This window comes from Lolium rigidum, chromosome 4 (assembly GCF_022539505.1).
Source record: "Lolium rigidum isolate FL_2022 chromosome 4, APGP_CSIRO_Lrig_0.1, whole genome shotgun sequence".
Taxonomy (NCBI): domain Eukaryota; kingdom Viridiplantae; phylum Streptophyta; class Magnoliopsida; order Poales; family Poaceae; genus Lolium; species Lolium rigidum.
In genome coordinates this window covers 267041254-267056077 of record NC_061511.1, presented here as the reverse complement: position 1 = coordinate 267056077, position 14824 = coordinate 267041254, and the positions used below count along the sequence as shown (strand labels likewise).

General features: G+C 46.9%; 1 protein-coding gene across 1 annotated transcript; it reads left to right on the top strand.

The window, feature by feature from the left end:
- The first annotated feature begins 11351 nt into the window (after window positions 1-11351).
- Window positions 11352-12899, top strand: LOC124648738. The gene has a single exon (XM_047188451.1). The coding sequence runs from the start codon at window positions 11352-11354 to the stop codon at window positions 12897-12899; it is 1548 nt and encodes a 515-aa protein (XP_047044407.1).
- The last annotated feature ends 1925 nt before the right edge of the window (window positions 12900-14824 follow it).

Here is a 14824-nt window from a genome sequence, read left to right as displayed (position 1 = left end):
ATGGTCATTATGCTGATTTTCTTGGCGCTGCTCCTGAAGAAAACAGAGTTACCCTTGATGATATACTGAATCATGACTAATTATTTTCCTTTGGTAGACAATTCTTCCTTGTAAATCATGATTGTGATTGTATTGTGAAGCAAACATTATATTTCTGTATTTGTCTAGCCCCCGAGTGTTTTCGGTGGCTATTCACTGTATTTGTATAATGCGAGGTTTTGAACCAAGGCATTTATTCAATATGTAGTTTTGGCGAATATCAGCCCCCGAGCTTCTTTATTGAGTACTATTTTGTATTTTTATTGACTCACGAGGTATTTTTAATACCAAGGCAAGGCTTTTCTTTTTGCGAGGAACTATATTGAAATTCGTCGGGTCGGGGATTTGAGCATGTCGATAAAGAAAAGTTATATTGACACTATCTTTATTATATTGCAGCACCGCGAGCCCGCCTCATTAAAAACCTTTCCCGGCCCCACTCGGTGCCCCGAAAAAGGAAAAGAGTGCGTCTGAAAACTCGCGGGCGTTTCAAGTACATTGAAGTTTTACAAGGACTATATTTTGGCTCTAGGCGTAGAACCGCCCGAGTTGCGCCACGTTCCAGGGGTTTTGCTCCTCCACCCTCGTCTTCTTGTCCTTTATCCCGTATGCTCCTCCTCCGATTACTTCCGTGACAATATAAGGACCAAGCCATGGTGACTCGAGTTTTTCATGACTTTTTTGCGTGAGCCGAAGAACTAAGTCTCCCACTTGAAAGGATCTTGGCCGCAAACGTCGACCGTGGTAATTCTTCAAGTCCCGTTGGTATTTGGTTACCCTTGATAATACTTCGTCTCGAGCTTCGTCGAGTGCGTCTACGTCGTCTTCCAATGCTATCCCGGAAGTTTCTTCATTATACCCTGTGACTCGGGGAGTCGTGCTCTATTTCTATTGGTAGTACCGCCTCTGCTCCATGGACCAGGAAAAACGGGGTCTCCGTGTCGTCGTATTTGGTGTTGTTCGGATGCTCCACAACACGCTTGGTAGTTCTTCTGGCCAGGTATGTCGAGCTTTTTCCAGTGGTCCTAACAGGCGTTTCTTGATGCCATTGCAGATGATGCCGTTGGCTTTCTCGACTTGCCCATTGGTTTGAGGATGTGCAACTGACGCAAAGTGCAACTTTATACCCACTTCTTTGCAATAATCTTTGAATTCGTGGGATGTGAAGTTACTGCCATTGTCTGTGACGATGCTGTGGGGCACTCCAAATCTGAAGACAAGGCCTTTTATGAATTTTATCGCGGATGCTCCGTCTCGGCGAATTTATCGGCTTCGCTTCTATCCACTTTGTAAATTTGTCGACAGCCTACTAGCATGTATTCCTTTCCTCCCGGCAATGATTTGTGTAACTTGCCCACCATATCGAGTCCCCATTGTGCAAAGGGCCATGACAATGGTATTGGTGTTAGTTCTCGCTCGCTGGAGAGTGAGGTTTTGCGGCAAACCTTTGACACGCATCGCAAGTCCTTACTATTTCTTTGGCGTCCTCGATTGCTGTCAACCAGTAGAATCCTGCCCGAAAAACTTTGGCTGCAATAGATCGACTACTCGCGTGGTGGCCACATATTCCTTCGTGTACATCCTTCAGAATTATTCTTCCTTCTTCGGGTGTGACACACCTTTGCAGGACGCCTGAAATACTTCGCTTGTACAATTCTCCTTTGATTACCGTGAAAGCTTTAGAGCGTCGAATTACTCGCCTTGCCTCAACTGGATCATCGGGTATTTCTTTCCTGAGGATATATGATATATATACTTGCATCCAAGGAACCTGTACCATCATCACAAGCTCTTGTTCCTCTTCCTCCTTCGTGGTTTCTGTGAGGGATGTCGAAGTTTTCTCTTTTGCTTTTTTCTGCACCTTTTTTGGCTTCGTAGATCTCTCCGCTATTTCTTCCCAAAATACTCCTGGCGGGATTGGGAGGCACTGCGACCCGATGTTTGCGAGGACGTCAGCTTCATCGTTGCTCAATCTACTGATGTGATTTACCTCGCATCCATCAAATAGCTTCTCGAGTTCATTGTACACCTCCTTGTATGCTACCATGCTATCATTGACTGCATCACATTGGTTCATAACTTGCTGAGCCACCAACTGTGAGTCGCCAAAGATTTTTAGTCGAGTTGCACCGCACGCTTTCGCCATCTTCATCCCGTGTATGAGGGCTTCATATTCTGCTTCATTGTTGGATGCGTTAGGGAACGTCATCCGAAGGATGTACTTCAATTTGTCGCCTTCAGGTGATATAAGTACTACTCCTGCGCCAGCTCCTTCTACTCTCTTGGACCCGTCGAAATTCATGGTCCAGGTTCTCGACAAGTCCGGGGGTCCCGTGTTTTGCATCTCCATCCACTCTGCGATGAAGTCCGGCAGTAACTTGCGACTTGATTGCTTTTCTTTTTCATACGTGATGTCCCGAGGGGAAAGTTCTATTCCCCAAAGGGAGACACGACCCGTAGCTTCTGGATTGTTCAGTATATTTGACAAGGGAGCTTCATTGACCACTATGATCGGGTGTGCCGAAAAATAGTGGCGCAATTTTCGTGCTGTTGTGAACACGCCGTATGCTAGCTTTTGGTATTGAGGGTACCTTTGTTTTGATGGCGATAAAACTTCGCCTACGAAGTATACCGGCCTCTCGTACTCCGTGGAGTTTTCCTTCTTCTTCTCTTTCGACAACTAGCACCGTGCTCACCACTTGGGGCGTGGCCGCGATGTATAGCAGGAGAGGTTCCTTTTCCTTCGGCGCCACCAAAATTGGTGGTGTTGAGATTCTGTGCTTTAAATCCTCGAAAGCTCTGTCGGCCTCTTCGTTCCACTGGAATTTGTCTCCTTGCTTTATCAGAGCGTAGAATGGTAATGCTTTTTCTCCCAGCCTGGCGACGAATCTGCTCAAAGTTGCGACTCGCCCAGTTAGCTGTTGTATTTCTTTCAACTTTGTTGGCTTTCTCATTGTTACGATAGCTTGTATTTTGTCGGGATTTGCTTCAATCCCTCTTGCTGAGACTAGAAACCCTAAAAGTTCTCCTGCTGGGACGCCAAAGGAACACTTCGTCGGGTTCAACTTCAGGCAAAATTTGTTGAGGTTGTCAAAAGTTTCCTTGAGATCCTCGATCAGTGTTGTCCCCTTTTTTGATGTTATGACGACATCGTCGATATATACTTGCACGTTTTTTCCAATCTGTGTCGCCAAACACTTCTGCATCATCCTCTGATATGTTGCTCCCGCATTTTTTAGACCAAAGGGCATTGTTTTGTAACAAAACACGCCGTAAGGTGTAATAAACGCTGTCTTTACTTCATCTTCTTCTTTCAATCTGATCTGGTTATAACCAGAATATGCGTCCAGGAAGGAAAGACGTTCGCATCCAGCCGTGGAGTCGATAATTTGATCGATCCTCGGGAGGGGAAAGTGATCCTTTGGACAATGTTTATTGAGACACGTAAAGTCGACGCACATGCGAAGGACCTTAGTGTTTTTCTTTGGCACCATCACAGGATTTGCTACCCATGTGGCTTCTGTGAATATCTCTTTGATAAAACCAGCTTCTTGTAGGCGATTAATTTCTGACAGCATAGCTTTGCGGTTTGGTTCCGAAAAACGCCGCAAAGGTTGTTTGATTGGTCTCGCTGATGGATCCAAATTTAGGTGGCGCTCGGCAAGTTCCCTGGGTACTCCTGGCATGTCAGCTGGACACCATGCGAAGATTTTCCAGTTCTCACGGAGGAACTCGACGAGCGCGCTTTCCTATGCGATATCCATGTTGTTTGCGATAGATGTCGTCTTTTTGGGTCTGTCGGGTGAATCCGCACCTCCTTAGAATTTTTCTCGGTATTGAAAGTTGATTCTTTATTTGGCCTTCCAACGTCCGGCGATACGTCGTAATCAGTCATACTTTTTGACGCCAAATACTCAGCTTGCATCCCGAAAGTTTCTGATAACCGATGAAAATCCTTGTCGCACTTATCGGCTAAGGCGAAGCTTCCTTTAACTGTGATTGGTCCCTTTGGTCCAGGCAATCTCCACAACAGGTATGTGTAGTGTGGTACCGCCATAAATCTAGCATATGCTGGTCGTCCCAACAAAGCGTGGTACTACGATGGAAAATCGACGACTTCAAATTCCAGCTTCTCGATTCTATAATTTTCTCGGGTTCCAAACTGAACGTCGAGATTGATCTTCCCCAATGGATAACTTGGTTTCTCCGGTGTGATGCCGTGGAACCTTGTGTCTGTTGGCTTCAAGTTTGCTAAGGATATGTTCATCTTCCTCAATGTATCCGCATACATAAGGTTTAAGCTGCTGCCGCCATCTATGAATACTCGAGAAACATCAAATCCCGCAATAACCGCCGGCGGAATAAGTGCTGACCGCCCCGGTCGAGGAACTTGCTGCGGATGATCCGCTATGGTGAAGCCGATGTCTTGCCCCGACCAATTGAGGTACTCAACTCGTTGGTGGAGGCATTTTCTCGCCATGAACACCTGTCTCGAGATTACTTTTTGAGTTCTCGTTGGACGGCCTTCCCTTCGAATCATCGACACCGCTCCGTTTGAGTTAGGATCAACATAAGGTGGTGGTGGAGGTGCTGCCGCTATTCTGAGCTGATGCCGATTGTCGTCTGTAATCGCGGGAGGTGGTGGTAGGTGAACCTCGCTCCTGGGCTCCCGAGGATTTCTCTGTGCTGCTCGAGCGTGAGCGTTTTCTGCATATCTGAACATTGCCTGAAAATTTCGACAGTCTTTCTGCAGGTGCCCTGACTGTCTTTTTCCGTTGCTGTCGAGGAAAAATGCATCTGGCACGGTCCGTTCAGCATTTCTTCGGGGGACACGAAAGGCCTTGGGAACCTAGGCCCGCTATTTTGCCTGTTGCGGGAGTCGTCCCTATTATCGCCTCGCTGCTCATTGCTTCTCTGATAATCATCTCTATTGTTTCCTCCTGTGTTTGCCCGAAATCCTGCCGAAATTTGCCCTGGGGCGTCATAGTTCGAGTACTGCCGAGGAAATCGTCGCCTCGATTGGTAATTTCGACCACGGTCCTCCTCCGGCGACCTGTGCCGTTTGTTGTGGACAGCATCTTCTCCGTCTGCCCATCTGTTTGCTATCTCCATTAATGCGGATACTGTCTTTGGATTGGTCCTTCCCAAGTCCTCGACAAAATCTCCACGCCTAATTCCTGCGACAAACGCATCTATTGCTCTCTCGTCAGATATATTTTCTGCCGAGTTTTTTATGATATTCCACCTTTGGATGTACTTTCTCATTGACTCATCTGGTTTTTGTCGACATGCTCTCAATTCTTCTAACGACGCAGGTTTTTTGCACGTGGATCTGAAGTTTTTGACGAATACGTCCTCGAAACTTTCCCAGCTGTCGATAGATCCTGGAGGAAGATTCTTGATCCAAGATCGTGCAGCTCCACTTAAGTGCACCTGAATACTTTGCATGGCTGTTGCCCTAGTCCCTCCAGTTAACTTCACCGTCTCGAGGTAATCCACTAGCCAATCCTCTGGATCTTGCAGGCCGTCGAATTTTTTGAAGTGATCAGGCAACTTAAATCCCGAAGGGACTCGAGTTTTTCGTACTCTCCTTGTGAAGCACGGCAAACCGCACATATCCTCGTCGTTTAGTTCTGGGGATTGTCGATGTTCCCTTCTGCCTTGCCGTGCTCTGTCTACCCTTGCTTGTGCTGCCGTATCTCTTGCCCCGCTTGTTCCTTCAACATTTGCTGCTGCTGCTGCCGTAGGTCGTGGACTATTTTGCCTTGCCGCTCCTTCTGGTGGTGTTGATACAAACGCCGTTCCCATGACTTCTTGTCCTGCTATCGCCATATTGTACAAAGCCTCCCTTGGATCTCCTGGAGGTGGCCTCGGATGCAAGGATAAAGGCTTGTGTCGCCATATACCCAGCTTCTGGTGTTTTAGGGATAATATTCCCTCTTGTGTCTATCGACATAAAAGACATGTCGATATTTTGAACCAGGTACTCACTTTCTCCTTCAGGTATGTGTTGCAATCTGGACCTTGCTCTGTTCCGAGCTTCTCTATGACTATCTCCCGAGGTTCTAGATTGTCGACTTAGATCTGCCCTTCTCCTGCTGGATGCAGAAGCTGCCTCCTTTCTCCTGTTCAACTCAGCTGTCTGTTTTTCCAATTCTCTGGCAGCTCGTGCGAGCCTGTATTGATAAGCTTGCAGTTCTTGGATCGTAGCAGTTGTCGTCATTGGCTCCGAACCATCTAAAGCTTTTGCAGCTCTATCCCAGGCTGTTTGTGGAAGTTGAACTCTGACGCGTGGTGTGGGCCCGACATATTTAGTGCCCATACCTCTCCTTAGATCTGAGGGATCGACATAGGGATTATCCAAATCGTCGAAAGCCTCTGATGTTTCCTCTTGATTTTCAATGGCATCAATCTGATGATATTTTGTGCTCAGATCTATGTTGGGTTTGGTGACATCATTGTTGAGATTGATGAAGACCTTGCCCACTGTGATAGATTTGTCGATGAAGTCGTAACTGTCGACATCGCTTGAGTCATCGCTTATATATGAGTTCGCAGATGACTCGAACGATATGTTGCCGAAGATCTTGGCGAGTTTCTCTCTTGCTCTGGTGCTGACGTAACGTGTTTCCGAAGTTTCTTCTTCTCCTGACTCGGTTGACGATGCATAGCTTGAAAAATCGGAATCGACCGCCGACGATCCCGACGAAATCGGAATTTCGACACGATACGATCCTTCCTTCTCGACGCGAAAGTGAAACCTTCCGAACGTCATCTCCATGGGCTCCGCCAGATACGCATATGCATCCAAACGGGAGGGTGGGTGAGGAACAAAATCGACAAGACCAGCAGCGATCTGTTTACCTCGATCCATTGTGTTGCTTGCGGTTGACGATGTCGAAGATCTTGAACGTGCCATCGAGATCAGATCCTTACGCCTCTAATCCCCACGGACGGCGCCAATTGACAAGGTATCAACTTGTCAATGCCTATGGATTATAGGCTAGGGTTTAGTTAGAAGTAGAGGGCAAGTAGATCTCGAAGGTTTCAGCCGAAAAGTACTCGACGATTATGAAAATTAGGGTTTGTGAACAATGATTCGATGATTTCTTCGTCTCTCGACTCCCCCTTTATATAGGAGGTGGAGCCGAGGGTTTCGTTTCGTACAAGTTACAGAGTTCGGGACGGTTTCTAACTCATCCCGCCAGATTACAAATAGCACTTCTTATTACAACTCTAACTTTCCTTAATATATCTTGGGCTCCCGAATCTTCTTATTCTTCGGATAATGGGCCTTCAATAAACCCCGGGTACTATCTTCGGCAAGCCCATTTGGGATGCCTATGTCATCATGTGGATGGAAAGCTTCAAGCATATGATCTCTTCAAGATATCTCATCTTGAAGTTGCACAATATTTTTTCTTTCTTCATCTTATTGATATCTTAAAATACACATGAAAGATTACTCAATCTTCTTTTTCCAAACATACTAGTCATATGATATTTTTCATTTTCTTCTTCTTGCAACCTTGAAGCAATAAATATAACTCAACGCAAATATTATTCTATAGATATTATCTTTAATTATCAAAATCACACACGAGGGCTTCATAAACTTTCACATACGCGGTGAATTTACATGCCCATTAGGTTTTCTCGTTATGTACAAAGAATATCCATGCAATAGAAAATAACGTCAATAATTTTCGATTCAAGAGTTAGGGCGTAAAATTATGTAGCTAATACATCTACAAATTATCTGCATGATACATTCCGATATCTTGAAACAGACTTTCGCCATATTTTATAAATAAATCACGAACAGCATTAGAGTTCGGATACATTCTAATCTAGATGCCATGTAGAATAAGAAGTATTTATTTGTGCACTATTTAAATAGCAATCGGTTGCCCATGTGTACTCCATGTACACAAAATTGTATCCATGTGTGGCCCATACCACCCTATGCATGCATGTTAAGAGTATGGATGCAAGCGCAGAATTCTTGTATAATGGAACAATTAACGTATTATAGTCACTATAGTTATGTAGAAACTGGTTTAAAAAGTATTGATCTCACTTGTAAGTTATTTTCAAATATGCAGTAGCTCGGTTTATACTACAGAAGCAGGAACACAACGGGTTATTCTCGGTGGTGATCTTGCGTTTCAAGCAGGTGGGGATGAATAATTGTATACCCATCATGGTTGGTGGTAATCTTCTTAAACATTCGTCTTCATGCATGACCTTGTGGCAACTATTTTCGTTACCCTCCATGGATGGCGGCATAGTTTAAGATCAAGAGTGAATTTCACTTTTTACTCTTTAGATATGCATTTGTGATACATATTACCTCATTTAATAGAACGTTTACAAAATATAATATTTAGGAGACCTTGAACACAGTTTAACCTCAGTTTGGTATTTTAATTGTTATTGTTAGATGGGACATGCATGATAGGTCGATGTGATGGGACAAAATATGTAAATGTCGGAGAGCGTCTTCGAGGATTATGTCCAGAATTCTTTTATACGTATGTTCTATTCCTCGCCACTGTTTTGATATTTTTGGATCTCGGCCATAACCTGACATCTTACCCAATGAACATATATCAGAAAATGAGGGTTCAAAACTTATAAAATGGGCAATCTGCATGATTTTTCATTCAATAGGGTAATTAGTGTCACAAATGCCAAAATAGAGGGTGAAAAGTGGAATTCACTCTAAGATCAAATTACCCATCGGCTTAGGCATTTTCTAGTTATACATGACTTTTGTATGTTGACATTTACCTTTTTCCTAGACTGTTCTATAGGTTATGTGCATTGTAGTTACGCACAAACCGGATGTTTGTATCACCTTGATGCGAATCTTTGAGTGTAATAAAATCATCTTTTGTCGTAAAACATCAGTTTGTTTTTATCATGGCAAGTGTTTAAATTGTCTATCATCACTCAAACAATAATATATGCATTAGTGTAATTATGTGCACTACATTAGTCTTATGCCCCATTACATCGTTCAAGGTGGAAAACTGATGTGAAATTTTCCTCCTCTCCGTCCTGAACATGGTCGTATCTTCTTGTTTTATGTCGGATGTTTATCATTTTTTAGGAGATTGTCGTCCATCGACGAATAAAAGTTGCGGGGTTTTACTTGAGATTGTCATGTACCGCTTGATCTCATTTCCTATAAAGGAAATATATTAATATAGCGAAGATGACAATTACACTCAACTTTTGCTATAATGCAATACCCTAACGGCATCACGGAGATTGTCGTCCATCAACAAATAAAAGTTGCAGGGTTTTACTTGAGATCGTTCTATACCGCTTGATCTCTTTTCTGATATAGGGAATATATTAATATAACAAAGATGACAATTACACTCAGTTTTTTCTATAATGCAATACCCTAATGGCATCACGGATGCACCGAGCCAAAATAAAAGCTATAAAAAAAAAGGAAAAATCCTGCTATAGTGTTGCAGTCCTCGTAGCAGTAGTACAACCACCACCAAGACAACACGTGAAGTCCAAGTTCTCCAAAAATAATGCCTCTAACAAGAAAATAGTGAACAAGTGTTGTCATCACCTGATCGTAGATCTTGGATTTTCACCCTGAAAATAGATCCTCGCTCTCAAACAATGTCTTCAACAAGACCCTTGCCAGCACAACTAATTAAGGCTGGGCCTTGAATTTTTATATGAAAGGTAAGATTTTGAACTTCGAATGTGTTGTCGCCTCCACTTATTACATATCGCTGCTACGAATTATGAAACTCCAAGCAAGTTCCTCAACAATGCAAAGTCTCATATCACCATTACTAGTCCTTTAATCTCTCCTTCCATGATATTCTCCATCTAACTTCCCTATAGAACCAAACATGTCCTATGAAGGCAACAGATAGCAGATTTGCACCGTTCCCTCCTAAACCAAACAATCGGAAAAAAAAACAAGGGTGCGGACGACTGAATCCCACCTGATCTAGCAACTCCAGCCATAACATGATCATAGGAGTTCATCGACGGAGCCTTCCAAGACACGACACTTTGGTCAAGATCAAGAGGACAAGTATCAGGTAGATATTCGGTAGATATTCGTCTTACAAGAGGAACCCTAGGACCCCCGCCTTTATTTAGGATGAGCCCCCAAGCAACCAGCCACGACCACGATCGAGGGCGCGCCTCCGCCGCCAGCTCAGTGCCATGGGATCACCACCGAGCCAACATCCGCCGCGCCGCTGCGCCATTTAGGAAGCCTCGTCGTCGTGATGCCCGACGCGCACCACGTCCTCCCATGGGATAGCATCCCACGTCATAGGCCTGCTCGAGAGGAGATTAGCGATTGTTAACGAGCGACCGAAGCCCTAGTGGTGGCGGAGGTGGGGGTGGAGAGGTGGAGGAGGCTCGGGTGGCAGCGGGTGCAATAATTATGCAACCGCAGCCTTGTGAAATTGAAGAGATAATAGCTCTTCGCAAATTCTAGTTTTACAGATGGGTTATTTCTTTGAGGCCCTGCTTGGCAAGTACGGTCGTTTTCCAGGTGTAACGTTCGAGGCTGGGTTTTCCTCTATTTTTTTATTTTTTTTGAGAAACCGTTTTCCTCTAGATAACAACGACGCAGAGGTAAATGACACGTACGGAGGTTCGATGCTCCGTGACATTTGAAGGCTGAAAACGGGCCAAAACCGAGTGTACGCCGGAACAAATACGCCAAACCAATTGGCCTTGCTGGGCTTGCTCCATAAAATTGTAGGAACCGTGAAATACCCGGTTTGGGCTAGTTTATGACGAACCAATCGGGGCCTGAACGAAATAAACTATACGAGTTTTTTTAGAACTACTAGTACGCATTTAATCGACGCGTGTCTGCGTGAGATACACATCTTTTGTCTGTACAGCATGCGTCAATTTAATCCGAACGGAGGGAGTAGAATGACGATGGTGATTGGTAGCACTAATTTTGGTTTTGCAGTATTCGGTTCGTTTTACACTGCATGATCTGAAATATCTCACCGAACATCCAGTGCTAAATGTATGAGGAAACAAAAGAAGAATCAGCTGTGGAAGAAAAAGAAATTTGGTTTGATGTAGTCCCCTACGTTCGCTGAAGATGTCAATGCATGTACCGGTCAGAAGCGAGCTGTGAGTTTTCTTTCAGTTTCAGAGACGGATTCAGGCACGATTTCGTTTCCGATCTGGAGTCTTCCGATCGGGTTGATTGATAATTAGAGATACCGCGCGCCCTGGGGAAGGAGAAGATCGGAAGAAGGATGGACCGGGGCAAAAGAGCTCTCGAGTGGCCCTGGATGGCCGCCGAGATCAAGAGGATGAAAAAGCTATGCCGCCGCGCCTGCGACCCCCCTACCACTACCAGCACCGCCACCACCGGCAGCAGCTGCACCGTACCGGAGGAGGATCTCTCCTCCCTCCTGTCGTCCCTTTCCGTAACCAAGCGCCCGTGCCCTTCCGCCGCCGCCGCCGCCGCCGACCACCACCACCACGCCCTCAAACGCCCACGACACCACGCCCAACCACTACACGACCAGATGCGAGGTACGCCCACGCACATGAACCAACGCCCGGACGCATTGTTCTCACACCCATTGATTAATGCAGGACTGGAGATCCGTTGCGACGAAGACGACATGGAAGAGGGAAGCACCACCAGCACCCGGCCGCCGCATTGTCGTGACCGCTTAGATTGGTCGGGCTTCCTGCCGGAGCTGCTCCGGCTTATATGCCGGCGGCTCCCGCTGGCCGACGTCCCCCGGTTCGCGTCAGTATGCAAGCACTGGAACTCGTGCGCGTTCCCGGTCTACCCGGCCGATGCCGGACCCGTCCTGCTCCACACCCTCGTCACCGGTGCCGGCTCGGTCCGCTTCTACCACCCCTACGTGCACAAGATCTTCGTCCTCTCCACTCCCCGTCAGACACAAGGCAGCAGGGTGTTCTCCGCCGACGGCAATGGATGCCTGATGCTCCAGACGCCAAGGAAGACAATCATGTTTGTTAATCTCCTCGACGACGATGCCGGCCCCGCCGTGTTCGAGACTCCGCCAAGAGAGAATGACGAAGGGTTCATTTGTTGCACGCCACACGGCGATGGTGATCGCCCCTACGACCGCAGTATCTTCGCCGTATACCCGCACATGGGCAGAGTAAGGATCCAGATATGGGATCGAGGAAGCTGGAAGAGCTTTCCTAGTGTTGGAGGTTTCTTTACAATGTCCTTCTCCTGCAACCCGGTGATGCACAAGGGGAAGCTCTATTGCTTGGGTGAAGATGGGGATCTTGGAGTGTATGACCCAATCAAAACCGAGTGGGCAGTGCTCCCGAAACCCACCGGCTTTGGCCCCGGCATTCCGTACATGAACTGTTACCTCATCGAGTCGCAGGGGGAGCTGCTCGCCGCTCTGACGGGCAGCAGCAACCAGACGCCCATCCACGTCCTGAGACTCAACAAGAAGAAGATGGAGTGGGAGAGGATGGAGTCTTTGGGTGGACGGGCGCTCTTCACCGGAACGGCATCGTCGATGTTGATGGCCAGGCCACCCCAATCCATGGCCAACAAGGTGTACCTCCCTAGGTTCTACGGCCGTCGTCCTCAGGTCATCCAGGCGGAGCTCGCGACCTCCGCCGGCCGCCTCTTCTTTGTTCCCAAGGAGGAAACGCTGCTCAACGAGGATGCCGGTAGCGGCCCCGGCGGCTCTTGGTGCTACGAACTAGAATCGAACTCCTATAATGAACAGTTCACACGGGGTTCCTCCAAGAACCTGCCACAGTACATGTGGGTTCATCTTGGCAATTCTGCCTCTCCCACGTCGGAGTCGGATGATGGAATGGTTATAGGCTAGCTGGAGGAGGATTCATCCATCAAATAAGTTACTCATGTCACATCCTCATCTACTAACAGAGATCAAGATTGTATTACATGCATGGGAGCGAGTAATTATCATCTAGATGAGAATTAGCTTTGGCGCCCAAAAGTGAGTTGTTTTGTTTTGATGAGGTCAAGATCATGTTGCGGAGTATGCTGAGCTTTTCGGCTGTGGGCCAGGCCAATTTCCGATTAGTTACTTGAGCATTCCGATTCATTATCGAAGACTTATCAATGCCGAATGGAAATTGATTGAGGAAAGACTACAAATTAGATTAAGCAGTTGGAAAAATTACCGTCTTTGGGAGGAAGATTAGTTCTCATAAATACGGTACTAAAAAATATTGTACTATATATGATATCTTTCTTCCAACTTCCTAGAGGAGTCTTAAAAAGATTGGATTATTTCCGATCAAGATTCTTTCTGGCAAGGGGATAGTGAAAAGCGTAAATATCGATTGGCCAAGTGGAGTGTGCTTTGCTGCCCTAAGAACCATGGAGGACTTGGAATCCAAGATCTCTAGGTCAAGAATAGGACCCTACTCGATAAATGGTTATCTAAGCTTCTCACTGACGATGGAATATGGCAAATACTCCTTAAGAGAAAATATGTTGGCCAAAAGGCTTATCCTACGTTTTTTGAAAACCAGGAGATTCACATTTTTTTGCAGGACTTATGGATACAAAGAAGTATTTATTTTCATATGGACCTTTCTCTATTAGGGATGGGTCGGAAATTCGTTTCTGGGAGGATAAATGGCTAGGAAATGCCACGCTCCGAGAACAATAGTCGGATGCGTTGGCGGCGCAAATGGAGGAGGAAGACGACGACGACGACGGTTTCGAGTGGTCCGACGACGACGGGCCGCACCCGGACAAGGCGGTGGATCAGCAACGAGCTCTCGTCGAGTCCTTCGAGTCGGAGAAGCAGCTCCAGGATGACGCCCATGCCCGCGAAGACGTGCAGATTCGCCGCGTCGTCGAGCTCTCCCTCCAGGCGGTGCAGCAGGGAGGGCTGGCGACGATGCGCTGATGGAGCAGGGGCGTCTGGCCTCCGCCCTGCGCATGGGGAGGCGGCGCGCGCAGCAGGAGTTGCGGCGGAGGGTAGGCGACAACGGGGCGGGGCCGTCAAACGCACCGTCGGGTGGCCAGTAGGCTAGGGTTAGATGAAATCTAGCCGTTTTCATTCGAACTTGTAATATATAATCGAATTTAAATGAAAACCTTTATTTTCGTGCACGTTTATTTATTTGGGGTGAGTTTTGGGGGGACGCGACTGGGGAGCGATGTCCCCCAAACGCGGCACGAAAGAAACACGTCTCCCAAACGCTCGATCCAGCGCCCTTTGGGGGACGCGGTTGGAGATGCTCTTATAGTATAAATTGGAGGCGCATGAAGAAGCCGGGTGTTTGTTTTTTGTTGAACAGGAAGGCCCAGAAGGCCTTGGATTTTGTGTTATATTGGCGGAGGGGTTACAAATTTGAGAAGGACATAAAAGAAAAGGAAATTCACAATAGAGTCCTTCAGATTTACAGCAAACACCCCAGAGAAAAACTCGAAAACACGATCGACTCCTTGGACAGTGCCGATGAAGGTTGACACTCCGGCGCGGCCGCCGTTGCTTCCGTCGGGGACGAGACCACTTGGGGAAGCCGCAGCGATGGACGCTACACCAAGGTCGATGAAGATCCTCACCTGAAGGAGGAAGAAGAAGCCCGTGCCCTGTTGGCCGAGCGCAGCAGGGCCACCCTTGTGACCGGAGATAGCCGCGGGAGAAGAACGCCGCCGCTTGGAAGCTGCTGCCAGGATCACAGACTCCAAAGATCCACTGGACCACCACCTCCAGACACTGCTGACGCCGCACCCTCTCCCTCGCCACCAAGGGCGGCCAAGAGGAGGGGA

Excerpts from the sequence above, each read along its gene's own strand:
- LOC124648738 (XM_047188451.1), top strand. The coding sequence starts at position 11,352 with ATGGCCGCCGAGATCAAGAGGATGAAAAAGCTATGCCGCCGCGCCTGC.